This window comes from Sebastes fasciatus, chromosome 18, assembly GCF_043250625.1.
Source record: "Sebastes fasciatus isolate fSebFas1 chromosome 18, fSebFas1.pri, whole genome shotgun sequence".
Classification (NCBI taxonomy): Eukaryota; Metazoa; Chordata; class Actinopteri; order Perciformes; family Sebastidae; genus Sebastes; species Sebastes fasciatus.
In genome coordinates this window covers 25,627,255-25,641,763 of record NC_133812.1, presented here as the reverse complement: position 1 = coordinate 25,641,763, position 14,509 = coordinate 25,627,255, and the positions used below count along the sequence as shown (strand labels likewise).

Genomic DNA, 14,509 nt, shown 5'->3' with positions numbered 1-14,509 from the left:
GTAAAACATTTAAAGCCACTACACCCAGAGAATAAAGTCTGCAGATTTATAGCAATATCTGGAGCTTTAGACAAAATAATATAGTGTTATACGTTTGATTTCATCATTTTGCATCCCTTGTAGTAGCCTATAGATACCCTATAGGCCTAAAGTTCTTTAAGTTTTGCTGCTGTTCTGCTGCAATACATTTATCCTGCAGTTTAATTCTCAGGTATCTTCATTATAAGTTCATCCTTTGAGACACACATGCAGAAAAAATCTACTGCAGTCAGAAGAAGATGTTTCTGCATTCATAACAGCACTTGAACAGAGTTATGATGGATAAATGTTAAGTGGTTTTTACTTCTGTGTGCAGTGAGAGGAGAGAAATGAGATGTTTCACAAATGATCTCATTACTGTCTGGAAGGAAGAAAAATAACTCCATGTAACACCTTGTAACATACAGAATAGCTCATAATAAGCTTCATTTCTTCTGCAAAGAAAAATGTTAATTTCCTCCACCTTTTTTGTGTGCATTGCAACAGAGGATTAAAAGGTAACTGCAGTGCAGGTATCACTAAATTGCAGTTCATTTTTTAATATCTTTTCATCTATATGATTATCCTGCACATCCCTTGAAATCAGGTTTATTTATTGTTATATTGACCCTTCATTTGTAGGTTTTTGAAGAGCCTATAATTGACATCATCAGCTCTGAGGGACAGCATCCTCATGGAAAGTGGACTGCATGTTCTAATTTTAAGCTTTGTGAGGCCACAGAGGGGAAATGTTCCTGTGGTCCCACTCTCTAGTGCTGGACGGTCTGTGTGGTCTTTAATGCCCCCTGCTGGTTGTCTATGATGCTACAATGCTGCATTCAAGGTCCCCTCGTAAACTATCCTTTTATTTATCTGCTGAAATAACAACTTGTATTTAAGAAGGCTATATTGGTGGGAAATAATGACATAACAAACCATGTAACACATAATATATGTTGTAACAACACTGACAGAAGGTGGAATTTCATTCATTCTCACTGTGCAATATCATTTTCCACTTGTGCAAATGTGTTAATAGTCTGTTTATTGTCAATACTGTATATACTGCTCCTATTTTTATACTTCCTTTTATTTAAATGGTTCAATTTACATTTATGAATGTAAAATTTTGATCAAAACAAGTAATTTAAAGGCATTAAAAGGGAATTTTTCACTGCTTTCAGATGTATCAAAGACCAAACGGTTAATCAATTAATTGAAAAAATAATCTGCAGGTTAATTATAATAATAATAATAATAATAATAATAATAATAATAATAGGATAATAATAATGAAATAATAATAATAATAATAATAATGAAAACATTATAAAAAATCTATATAATATATATATATACATAAAAAAATAAATACAAAAAAAATTAAATTAAAAAGTAAATAAATAAATAAAAAAATTAAAATTAAAATAAATTAAAAAATTATATATATAATATATAAAATAATAATGAAAAATAATAATGAAATGAAAAAATTAAAATTAAAATGTAAAATTTTGATAATGTGATTTGATTAGAAAATACTCTCTTATATATTGTGTTGAACCTTAAAAAAATAAATAAATAAAAAAATGTTTTCCAGTGATTTGCTGAATTTGCACATTTGGTCGATTGCGTAATTTCCGACAGCCCTGAAGGCAGCGTGTAGTTTGCGCAGCAGGTCAGCTGACTGTGAGCAGGTCATGTGGCGTTTACTGGCAGTCAGATAGCACGGAGAAGCAAGTGTATGAATAACAACCTGGGAGTTCTCCTCAAACAAACAGCTCTGTGGTCTTTTACCCGGTTTAGTTTGTCCCCTCCAGCATGGCCTGGACTAAATACCAGCTGTTCCTTGCGGGACTGATGCTAACAACTGGATCTATCAACACTTTATCTGCAAAGTGAGTACATTTATCATGTTTTACCTATTGTTAGCATGTTAGCTTCACAAGCAGCTAATATATAAACATCCTTATCCAGCTGATGTGTGTGTGTGTGTGTGTGTGTGTGTGTGTGTGTGTGTGTGTGCAATTTATTAAGGGAGTTAAAAAGGTTTATGTGAAGTCAAATAACAACAATTATCTAAAATAACCTCTCTGTGATTGTATAATGTTGTTATTAAGAGCTATATGTGTTTAATAAACATGCATTTCACACAACATGCACTCAGGAAACCATGTTTAGGTCTCAGGTGAATGCAGATTAGCTGTTATTTACTTTAGAGTTGTTACTTTCACTATCATTTGGTGTTAAAAACAACAGCAAATAGTAAAAAAAAAAAGCTTATTATAACTTCAAATAGCTTTTTTTGTCCAACTAATAGTCCAAAATCCAAAGATATTCAGTTTACAGTGAGTAAAAACAGGCAAAAGCAGAAAATCATCACACATGAGAAGCTGAAAACAGTGAATGTTTTGCATTTTCACTTGATAAATGACATAAAACATTAATTGATTATCAAAATTGATGAATCGACCAATCTTTTCAAGTCTGCAGATTATTTTTTCAATTAATTAATTAACATTTTGGTCTTATATGCATCCAAAAATAGTGAAAAATTCCCTTTTAATGTCTTAAAATCACTTGTTGTGAGCAACCAACTGTCCAAAACTCAAAGATATTGAATTAAAAATGGAGTGAAACAGAAAATAATCACACATGAGAAGCAGGAAACAGTGAATGTTTTGCATTTTCACTTGATAAATGACATAAAACATTAATTGATTATCAAAATTGATGAATCCACCAATCATTTCAGGTCTGCAGATTCTTTTTTCAATTAATTAATTAACATTTTGGTCTTAAATGCATCCAAAAATAGTGAAAAAATCCCTTTTAATGTCTTTAAATTACTTGTTTTGATCGACCAACTGTCCAAAGCCTAAATATATTCAATTTTTAGAATTCAATATTCCAATTCTAAAAATCCTCACATTTGAGAAGCTGGACAGATCATTTGGTATTTTTTTTTCTTGGTAGATGAATGATTTATTAATATATTTAAGTCCTCTCTCATTATCGTCACGATAGGAAGTGTGTTGTTTTAGTGAAACAAGAAAGTCAGCTTTTTTTTTTTTTTAACTTCCCCTCCAATAATGTGTGATGTCAGCTCTGTGCTGCCTGACACACACTTCTTTGTCCTTTTGTTGGTTTTGTCAGCTTAACAAAAATGTTGAATGAATCACGGTCTGAGTGCCAAAGTGTCAGACGGAGCGTGTTGTGTCACATTGCTCAGAGACGAAAGTCAGCAACTAAACAGGTGAGGTTTCTCTGCAGTCACCTGACGCCGGCCTCGTCACAGCACCGCCTCACTGGGTTCAGATCAGATGATACAACATGAAGGATGATAGTTTTGGTTTAAATTCCCTCTTCCCTTTCATGCAAACATGCACCATATGAAGACATTTAACCCAGTCTTTAGCAGATCTGGATCACGTTTCCTTCCTTCTTGTATTGATGAGTTCAGACGTGGTTGCGTTTGTAGAAAGTGCCGAGTCATCACCACATTCCCTTGTGTTGCGTTTTGAAGCAGACAGACGGGACGCTCACATGCTGGTCATGCTTCCTCTGACTGTAAAAGTCAGTGTTTTATTAACTTCACGAGCAACTTCATCAAATCACTATCTCTGACTGCAGCCTGCAGTGTTTTACGTGAGGGCTCAGTGAATCAAATGAACTTTAAATGCAGAAATCTTCTGTATTAATCAGCTGGTTGTTGGTCAAACGCAGGCGTAATATGAAAGAAAGCTGCAACGATTAATCAATTAGTTGTCAACTATTAAATTAATCGGCAACTATTTTGATTAATCTGTAATTTTTTAAGAAAAAAAAGTCAAAAATTCTCTGATTGCAGCTTCTTAAATGTGAATATTTTCTGGTTTCTTTACTCCTCTATGACAGTAAACTGAATATCTTTAAGTTGTGAACAAAACAAGACATTTGGGGACGTCATCTTGGGCTTTGGGAAACACTGATCGACATTTTTCACCATTTTCTGACATTTTATAGGCAAAACAACTAATCGATTAATCAAGAATATAATGGACAATAAAAATAATCGTTAGTTACAGTTCTAATATGAAAGAATCCAAAATGAGAAACAAACAAAACTCAGTTCTAGACACACAAAGTTGTTCTCGATTAATCAGTTTGTTTATAAAATGTCAGAAAATAGTGGGAAATGATGTTGAATGTTATAATTTCCCACAGCCTATAGATCACTTGTTTTGAAAGAACCCCCAAACATAATCAGTTTAATATTATATCTGACAGAGAGAGGCAGCGAGTCATCACATTTGAGGAGCTGAAGCCAGTTAAAGTTTATCAATAAAAAAAAAAGAATAAATTATCAAAATAGTTGCAGATTAATCGACTAATCTTTGCAGCTCTAGCTGAATACCAAACCCCTGTTGTATTTTGGTGTTTCCTGTGTATATGTGGTTGTGTAAAATATCAATAATTAAGTTGTAATAACGTTTTTCTTTTGTCCGACAGGTGGGCTGACTTGTTCAAAGCGAAGGGTTGCCATGACGACACGGAACGTGCATTTGCTCACCCGTTTGTACAGGTAAAGTAATGAACTCCAAGTGACCGTATTGAATTGCACATCTTAATTGTCGTTCTACGGTCTGTTATTTCTTTATAACGGACCGTTGCTATGTATAACAGACTGTTGCTATGGGCGCAGTTCTGATGGCGGACTGTTTTTGTGTAAAATTATAGATTTTTTTTAAGTAAGTAGCCGTGTAATAAGCGGGATAGTGTACAGCGAGCCGGTCATTGTTGTGAAATAAACCCCAACAGGGCGACACACAATAAACAGGGAGTTTTTTCACAACAATGACCCGCTAGCTGTACATTATCTCGCTTATTACACGGCTACTCACTGAAGAAATCAATAATTTGACACAAAAACGGTCCGCCAGAGTCCGACATCAGAACTGCGCCCATAGCAACGGTCTGTTATACATAGCAACGGTCTGCTATAAAGAAATAACAGACCGTAGAACTCTGTGATGGACCAATCAGAATCGAGATAGAAATAGAAAATAATTATTTTCTGCTGTTTCCAAAATGAAAAAGTAGATTATAATCTGTGTCTTCCTCCGTGTCCAGGCGGTGGGAATGTTTCTGGGCGAGTTCAGCTGCATCGCGGTCTTCTACATCTTACTCTGCTACGACAGACGAAGGCCTGAACCCAAGATGAACCCGGGCCGGAGCTTCAACCCTCTGCTCTTCTTCCCGCCCGCCATGTGTGACATGACCGCCACCTCCCTCATGTATGTTGGTAAGTGACCTTTTAGTATCTACTGCCTTTGCTCCACAAGCTTGTTTTATTCCAGATCTATTCGGCCCTTCAAAGGTCAAATGTGACGACTTAAGTCCCGCTGGCCAAACAGAATTATCTACTTGTGTTTGAAGAGTCCTTTCGTCAGGAAAAGAGATAATAGAGTCAAAGATCATGTTGCTTTTTGTCAGGGTCACTTGTGTGTGTTATGCAGCTTTATTGAGCGGAATCATGGAAACAGAAGCGTGTATTTCTAGATGATAAATGTACAAAATCAACTCTTATTTTTGTTGTGGTTTGCAGCTCTCAGCATGACCAGCGCCTCCAGCTTCCAGATGCTGCGCGGAGCCGTCATCATCTTCACCGGTCTGCTCTCCGTGGCGTTCCTGGGGCGACGCCTGGAGCCCAGCCAGTGGCTCGGCATCTTCACCACCATCCTGGGCCTGGTGATCGTGGGCCTCTCCGACTTCTTCAGCGGGCACAGAGATGACACGCTCAAACTCAGCGACGTCATCACGGGTGAGCTGGAGTTATTATGTGCTTTATTTCCTGCGGTAATCGACTCTGTGTTCAATCCACGGTGTTGCAGGAAAATTCAACAAAGTGTAGCCCTTCTATGGTTAAATGTTTTCTTATGTTACAGTAGAGTACAATATGAAAATACACTGAACATGTCCACTATATTTTATCTTCCTAAAAGCAGTAAATTAAACACCAGTTCTCTCTTGTGTCCTGCAGGCGACCTCCTGATCATCATGGCTCAGATCATCGTTGCAGTGCAGATGGTCCTGGAGGAAAAGTTTGTCTACAAACATGACGTCCATCCTCTCAAGGCCGTTGGCACTGAAGGTACAGCAGTTGTTCATCTGCAGTCAAATGTCAACATGTGTTTTAGGGACACCAAAAGGAACATTTAGACCTAAAACTCTGGTATTGGTCATGAACCACAAACCCACTAAAGGACGGAGAAGTGCACAAGTAGAATGAGCCAAAGTCCTGGAGTGTGTTCCAATCCACGTACTTCCAGAAGTACACTTCAATGTAGTGCACTTTGTGCACTCTGTACTCATTTGAGTAGTTTGTAAATTTCAACGGGGTAGGGTCGTCTCAAATCGAATACTCTGCGGCGCACTGACCGGAAATGACGATCGCAACATTTGACCGCGGCTCGCTACCCGCCAAAATATCTTCTGAAAAAAAATGAAAGCAGAGTGGAAATTACGTTTCCAACGTCGTCGCCTACGCCTACGATGTGTCCTCCTGTTGGCTGAAAATGCACCGGTATGTTTACGTATTGTTTTGTTTTACTCTGTTATCTACGTATGTTTGAATCGTGGTCGTGGCTCCGCCCCTTCCGCTACGTAGCCAAGATGGCGACAGTTGAGTGTGGAAAGTGTCCAGCGTTCCACACTCAACGATTTGACCGTTTTGAGTACAACATCCGGGTACTTTGAGTGCACTGCATTTTGCCGTACTTCACAGTGTGAACGCACTTATGCACTCAAAATAGTACGTGTAAGTACAGAAGTACGCGGATTGGAACACACTCCTGAATTTCCAACGTGGAATACAAAGGTCAAAGGTCAAATAACAACAACAGCAGTTTTATCATTGTTTTCCAACAGATCCCAGTCATCTTGTATGAGGAAGGAAGATCAATAATAGAGTATTGAGTTTTAGATATTCTTGTGACGGTGACATTAGGTGCACTTAAGGGTCAGTGTATCTTTTGGTCATTCGATTTTCCTTTCACAAAAGGATATTAAAATACAAAAAAATTCGTGGTTATTTGATTTTCATTTTAAAATACAAAAATTAAAATTGAAATACAAGGCTTTTTTTTTTATCAGGGTCAAAAAGGGATGAACTGAACTTAAAAAAGGGTTGATTTTAATTTTTTATTTCTAAAAACATAAAATAGAATCACTAGAAGAGAGAAACGAAAAAATTAAAGTTTTTTTTTTTTCATATTCTGCGACCGGAAGTTGCGTAAGAGCGCGTATGATGATATTGTATTTCAATTTGTATTTTAAAATGAAAGACAAATAACCACTCTTTTTTTCAAAGTTTTAATATCCTTTTGTGAAAGGAAAAGCAAATGTCCAAAAGATACACTGACCCTTTAGGCTATATTTAAAAGAATAAAGTAGGAGAAGTACGGAGGGACAAACACAGGGACTCTATCCACAGTGTACAAAGATTAAAAACCTAAAATTCTAATTGTTAAAGCTGCACTCATCAATATTTTACATTATCAGTGGACAAAACAAAACACGTACTTCATTCAAACGCATTAGTTTGGTCGAAATAAGCCCTTAATTCATGGAATTGGACGTGAACAGAAACAGACGCTCCTCAAAGCCGCCAGACTCCACTGACAGAAACAGTCATTTTACCTCGCTGATCATTGAAATACATTTCAAACTCATCAAATCTTGTCTTGTGAATAACTGGATAGTTTTTCTAATTCAAATACAGCAAAGGTAAATCACTGTTTGGTTGGACTGGTCACACACGGAAGACTTGATTTTCACAAGTTAAAAGGTTGTTTTATGTCGTATTAAATTCTGTTCTCTATTCCCAGGTTTCTTCGGGTTCTTCGTCCTGTCGCTGCTCCTCATCCCGATGTATTTCATCCACGTGGGCGACTTCAGCGACAACCCTCGGCAGGTCCTGGAGGACGCGCTGGAGGCCTTCTGCCAGATCGGGCACGAGCCTCTCATCCTGCTGGCCCTGCTGGGCAACACGGTCAGCATCGCCTTCTTCAACTTCGCCGGGATCAGCGTCACCAAAGAGATCAGCGCCACCACGCGCATGGTGCTGGACAGCCTGCGCACGCTGGTCATCTGGGTGGTGAGCCTGGCGCTGGGCTGGGAGCACTTTCAAGGGCTGCAGGTTCTGGGCTTCCTGGTGCTGCTGGTGGGCACGGCGCTCTACAACGGACTGCACCGCCCCCTGCTGGCCAGGATACCGTGCTGCGCCGCGCTGGTGAACACCGAGGAGGTGGATGGGAACAGTCCAGGAGAAAGAGAGAGGCTGCTGGGCGACGGCAGCGTGCAGAACGCCGACGACAGCTAAGACTGACAAAAGACACTGAACCTGTCATTGAGTCTCTTTTTAAATATGTGTTCAGATTTTAACTGACCTCACACAACGTTATAATACATGGGAGTGTGGAAGCTCTTTTAAAGGAATCATTTAACGCACAAGTTGTATAAATCTTTTAATCTAACTCTGGGCAAGAACGCAAATAAGTTCCCAAATTGTTCAACTGTACATTTCTGCACGGCAGAGAGGGCCGTCTGAAGGAGCTTTTATATCACTGTATGGCTTTATTAAAGGATCCATTCATGTTAGAAATGGACAGTTTAGTTGTTTCCTTCTGAAACAAAACAAAAACAGTTCATAGCCTCACATATTTTTTATTCTTAAAAAACAAACTTAAACTGACTTGATTTTTCTTTTCACACCACTAAAGCACGGGTTTATGAAAAATAATACTGTCACACAATAATGAAAATTAATGTCATCATCGCTTTTTAAGTTTTATGCAGATTTTCTTAAATCGTTTGTTTACGATGAAGATTTTAAGAACGGGGTTATTGATTGTTTTAAATGTTTCTGACTGTGCAGTGTGATTGTGCCAAAGTGTTTTCACTGAACGTCAACGTTGTTACGGCAGTTCAACATTTAATCAAACTGCAGAGTCATGTTCTTAATCTCAGTTTTAAAAGAATACGTTTGTATATTTGCTCTCGGTGACTTTAAATTTGTGTCAGTTTTATTTGTACAGGTGGGCATGCATGAAAAGTGATTTGCACTTCTTATCGTAAATCCAGTTTCTCTATTTAGTAGTTTAAAGGTGAAATGTACACTAAGGAAAAGAAGGGAACTGTCATTAAATCACACTTGTTAAATGGTGGATTAGCGTTTTTACTCATGCAGGTTCTGTGTTGACCTGCAGGATGCTGGTCATGGATGTGATGGGATGTAATGTAATGACACAAAAAGAGATGTTTTTTACTAAGAAAATACACTTCTGAAACAACCCTCAAAGTCTTACATCATGTTTTGTGCTGCAAGTTAATCTCGTTATACGATACGATAATACTTTATGTCAGACAGGTCTGAAATTAGTTTTGCATAACAGCAGCGCCATTTGCAACATCACAGAAAGGACAAAGACAAGAAACAAGGATACAAACATTTAAACATTACAATCACAGAAGACGATATTTAGGGCCCTTCAACGTACATTTGATCTGGGATTAGGCTCCATATTTAGTTTTAGGATTGACTGGTGCACAACAGAGTGCTTCAGTCTAACCTTATTAAATCGTGGAACCCTGTATCTCCGATTTGATGGTAACAATTCATATTCACTGTTCAAAACATGGTTGGGGTCAGAGACGATGGTGTTAGCCTTAATATGTTATTATGATAGGCTGATTCATAGAGTTTCTCAAGGGCTTGACCTACAATCTTTGAGCAGATTTTCATTTGGTGAAGCAGTTTTGACTTTAAAGTAGTGGACAAATTCTTGTACCATGTAGTATAACAATACTGTAAAACACTCATAATCACAGAAGTAAAAAACAAAAGAAGAATTTGTTTACTCGCCCCAAAAGACCTGAGGCGGCGGAGAAAGTAAATTCTTTGTTTTGTCTTTTTACAGACAAATTCAATGTGGTCTTTCCAAGATAACAGATGGTCAATCATTACTCCCAAATATTTATATGAAAATACCTGCAGGATTTTTTTCGTTATGAATAACAATAGGACCTTTATGAGAGTCAGATGGTGAACCAAATACGATTTCTTCCGTTTTCTTTGTGTTAATCTTAAGAGCATTACTGTCACTCCACTCGACCATTTTGTCCACGCCATGTTGGTGCAGCTTTATCGCCACAGTTGTTAACTGAAGCAAATATATGGCAAATATTTTCTGTTTCCAGCTTCTGAAATGTGAATATTTGCTGCTTTTTTTCCACTTTATAGCGTCGTAAATTATAAATATTTGAGTTTTGGACTGTTGGTTGCACAAAACAATATTTGAAGACATCATCGTGGGCCTTCAGAACTTGCAATGGTAATTTTTTTTTTTACTATTTTCTGAAATTTTTTACACTAAACGATTAATCTGTTCATTGAAAAATGTTCAACAGATTAATTTACAATGAAAATAACCATTTGTTACTTGTTTGCTTCTTAATACAGTTTGGATGGATCCGGTTTTTCATCAGTGGATGAAAAAGGAACGGAATGATTATATAATGAACACTATAAATTAATGTTTTTAAATGCATAGATGATAAATATACATAACCTTAGACTTGAAATTTCTTTTCCTTGCAGCTTCACTGGCTCCGATAAAATGAAAATATGACGTTCAGCAGCAGAAAACTACCAGCTAAGCCAGTAAAGTTTCCAGTGTCACCAGTCCCAACGTCCCAACACCAGCAGCTGACACCTGCCTTCACTTCCTGAGTAACTTCCTCCCTGAAGACCTAAAGGCCCGGTGCTTTAATGGAGGTCAAAGGTTAAACGCAGGATTCCCCAGAGATCTCAAAACACGACCCCCGTCGCAGCTCCAGGAACAAGCAGGAAGTGAAGGAAACGTGTTAATTGACCAAAAACACATGAACATGCAGATCAAGACGTTAACGTCACTGCAGGTAAAACCGGCTGCAAATGATTGTTGACTTTGAAACAAAATCCTAAATAATCATTTTGTTTTTGTGTGAAGAGTGTCTACCTTCATTACAGACACATTTATACAAGATTACAATGATTTTAATGGCTTACCATATAATCTCATGTAATATCTCACTTGGTCGACTAATCATTTAAATTCAATAATCAGTGGGGCTGTTTGCTGGAAGAGAAACATTGTGGGTTCATTTTGTGTCATTTTATTTAATATTTTTATTTTATTTTATTGTTACACTACTTAATGTTTTCAGTCTAAAATCTATGTGCACACATAAACACATTGTGTGTCACAGTAATACACAACCTGACCACTAGATAGCAGCATTTTTCTAAAAACCATAGGCTGTATTATCGCAGTTTATATGCTGCTGTTACCTTGTCAGTGTACTGAAGGAAAAATACCATTACATTATGTTATGTTATGTTATGTTAAAATATATCCTATACTGTATATACTGTATATATTCTTAATACATATGTTCTTAATATGCCCTTGTATAAAGTATTTCCTTTTATAATTGTAATGTAAATGTAATATAATTTATTATTTTAATGGAGCTTCCCAGCAAAAAGTATTTCACACGTTTGTACCTGTACAACCGGCGTGACAATAAACATCTTGAATCTTGTTGTAAACAGTATTATTATGGTTATAAAGCAGAATGATGCCATTGTATGTTTAGATAAAGATATATATTTAAATGGCTATGAATACGATATAGGATTTTTAGTGATGCACAACCCTCAGGAAGTTGAATATCTGCAGCTCTAAATAACTTAAACGACACGCAAGGAAATTTGTTGGCACAATATCTTCTAGGATATATTATATATATTATTATCATATTATAGGAACATTGCAATTTAGAGTTATAGTACAAATTATATTACTGTAACTTTTCATTTAGGTCACTTACCACAGACTTATTATAACCATATAGAAATATTATATAGTTAGACTACCTTTTTTTAATTTTAGGAATATATCTATATCTATATATCTATATAGATATATATATATAACGCTATTCTACAAACAATGTACAGCTTTATTCTGCACTTTAGTCTATTTTTGTTTTTTTTAAATACTCTCTACCTCAGTTCTTATATCGCATTATATTCCATATTTGACATTTCTTAAAATCTATATCTCCTATATTTTATTATCCAGCACTATATCACTTTATGCACTATATTCACATTTTTAATAGTCGTGTATCACAGCTGTTACTCTGCACTATATTCATTTTTAACAGTTTTCTTCATCTCCTGGTATTTTTATATCTGGTATATTTTTTTATTCTCTGTATTACTTACTTGTTACGTGTCTTTTTACTAACATGTTTTTGCACTATGGAACTGTGATGCTGGAAACTTGAGTTTCCCTCGGGATCAATAAAGTTACTATCTATCTATCTATCTATCTATCTATCTATCTATATTAAAATAAAATAAGTCATAGCAGGACAGAAGAGGCTCCTGGGACAGCGTGGAAAAACATTTCCAGTAGCTGTTTTCTGGACAAATTTGTCCCCCGATGTGATCTGTAGCCGAGTCCCCTGAGACAAACTGATGCTGTTAAAAACCCACAGCAGAAAATAAGCCTGTGAAATACTAAAACAGATAGATAGATACAGTAGATACAGTAGATAGATATAGATATAAATAGATGGATAGATAGATAGATAGGGCCCTTAAAGGAAGTCCCATACTTTTGTTCTATTTTGATCTATTTAACAATCCCTGTGCAAATTTGTTTTAATTTAATACACAATAATGATGTTTTCTTGAATATAATTGCATATTTTTCTATAACTTTCGTCCTGTTTTCAGGAGATTAAACCTCTCTGCTCTGCACCGTCAGACCTGCTGCTGTTTGGAGTTTGTTCTCGGCTGATGAATCGTGTTTTTCCACCTCTGCTGCTGCTGCTGCTGCAGAGTGATGATGTGAACCAGTAAAGCTGCAGGGTGAGTTTCTCTGTTCTGCTTCAGACTTCTGCAGCCTGATGACTGTCCTTAAATGCATCACCTGAAACATTAAGTCACTTTAATTCTGCATGCTCACAAATTTACAATTTTTTTTTGCAGCTTTTGCACATTTATTTCTGCATAAAGACATTTTTGAACCAGGAAATTTAATGCAAAACAAGTGAAATAATTTAAAAAATTGGAACTATGCATGCTCACTTAATTAAAAAAAAAGTCTCTTTCAAATATATCTGACATAATTGTGTTTTGTTGCAGGGTTTGTGCTCCTCCAGCAGCAGCAGCAGCAGCAGCAGCAGCAGCAGCAGCAGGCCTATAATGGTTTGTTATTATGACCTTTTGTGTTTCCATTAGTCTCTCTCTCCTCCTTCACTATTTAGCTTACAGTATCTGTGATTTAACCGTGTGTACATTTGCACACTGGAGCTGTAGAAGGGCCCTGAACCCGCCGCACAAGAGGCGACTTTAATCTGTCCTCGTGTAAACACCAGGTTTTTGCTCAAAGGCACCGAGGCACCATCATATTTAAAAGCCTCCATTAAAGCGGCTCCTTTAGTTTGTTTACAGCGGAGGGCAGGCCGGGGTGAGAGGGATCAGTCTGTTTCTGCAGTGTCTCTACAGTCGCTCTCCAGTCTCTATCCAGTGTCCAGATAATGACCACTTAATGCTTTAAACTGGGACTGCAGCAGAGAGTACGACACCACAAAAGGAAACACATGGCAGCCCTTCACTCATCATCATCATCAGAGTCTATTTTAATATGTCCATACTGCAATATTGGACCTTATTTTGAAGTTCTAGTCTCTCATCTAGGTTATCAATGAGTTATTAGCAGTGGTGGAGAAAGTACTCAGATCTTATTCGCCTTCTTAAGTAGGCCTAATAGTAGCCTAGTAATACAACAGTACTCTTTTACAAGTCAAAGTCCTGCATTCAAAATCTAAAAGTATTAGCATCAAAATATATTTAAGGTAAACCTACTAAAAGTAAAAGTACTCCTTGTGCAGAATGGCCCATTTCAGAATAATATTTATTATATTATTTAATTATAATTAAAAAATAATAATAATTAAAATTAAATTAAATTAAAATTAAAAATAATTATTTAATTACTAATTCATTTCTACATCACTATAATGATGCTGCTGGTAAATATGGAGCTAATTTTAATTATTTTATATACATGTACTGTTGGATAGCTTGTGAATTTACCCCCTAAGGGGATCAATAAAGTTTTATCTTAACCTATAATAATTATCATAATTTATTTGTTGATTATAATTTGTATTATTAATCTCAATCTGCAAAGTAAGTAGTAACTATCAAATAAATGTAGAGGAGTAGAAATATAGAGCAGCAGAAAATGGAAATACTCAAGTAAAGTAAATAAATTGCATTCAAGTACAGTACTTGAGTAAATGTACTTAGTTACTTCCCACCACTGGTTATTATAATAATAGCCACTTTAAAGCTCATCATATGTGTTTCTGTAAATCCACTTTGACTTAG

The 14,509-nt window shown here is 36.4% G+C and overlaps 2 protein-coding genes across 3 annotated transcripts in view; one reads left to right on the top strand and one right to left on the bottom strand.

The window, feature by feature from the left end:
- Positions 1-14,509, bottom strand: part of enpp1 (ectonucleotide pyrophosphatase/phosphodiesterase 1) — a 260,930-nt gene that overhangs the window by 114,807 nt on the left and 131,614 nt on the right. The window lies entirely within an intron of this gene.
- On the top strand, positions 1,717-9,350 carry slc35f6 (solute carrier family 35 member F6). The gene is made up of 6 exons (XM_074615512.1): positions 1,717-1,916; positions 4,510-4,582; positions 5,131-5,302; positions 5,606-5,821; positions 6,041-6,151; positions 7,887-9,350. Exons 1-6 carry the CDS (start codon positions 1,840-1,842, stop codon positions 8,378-8,380), a joined length of 1,143 nt encoding a protein of 380 aa, XP_074471613.1. The 5' UTR covers positions 1,717-1,839; the 3' UTR covers positions 8,381-9,350.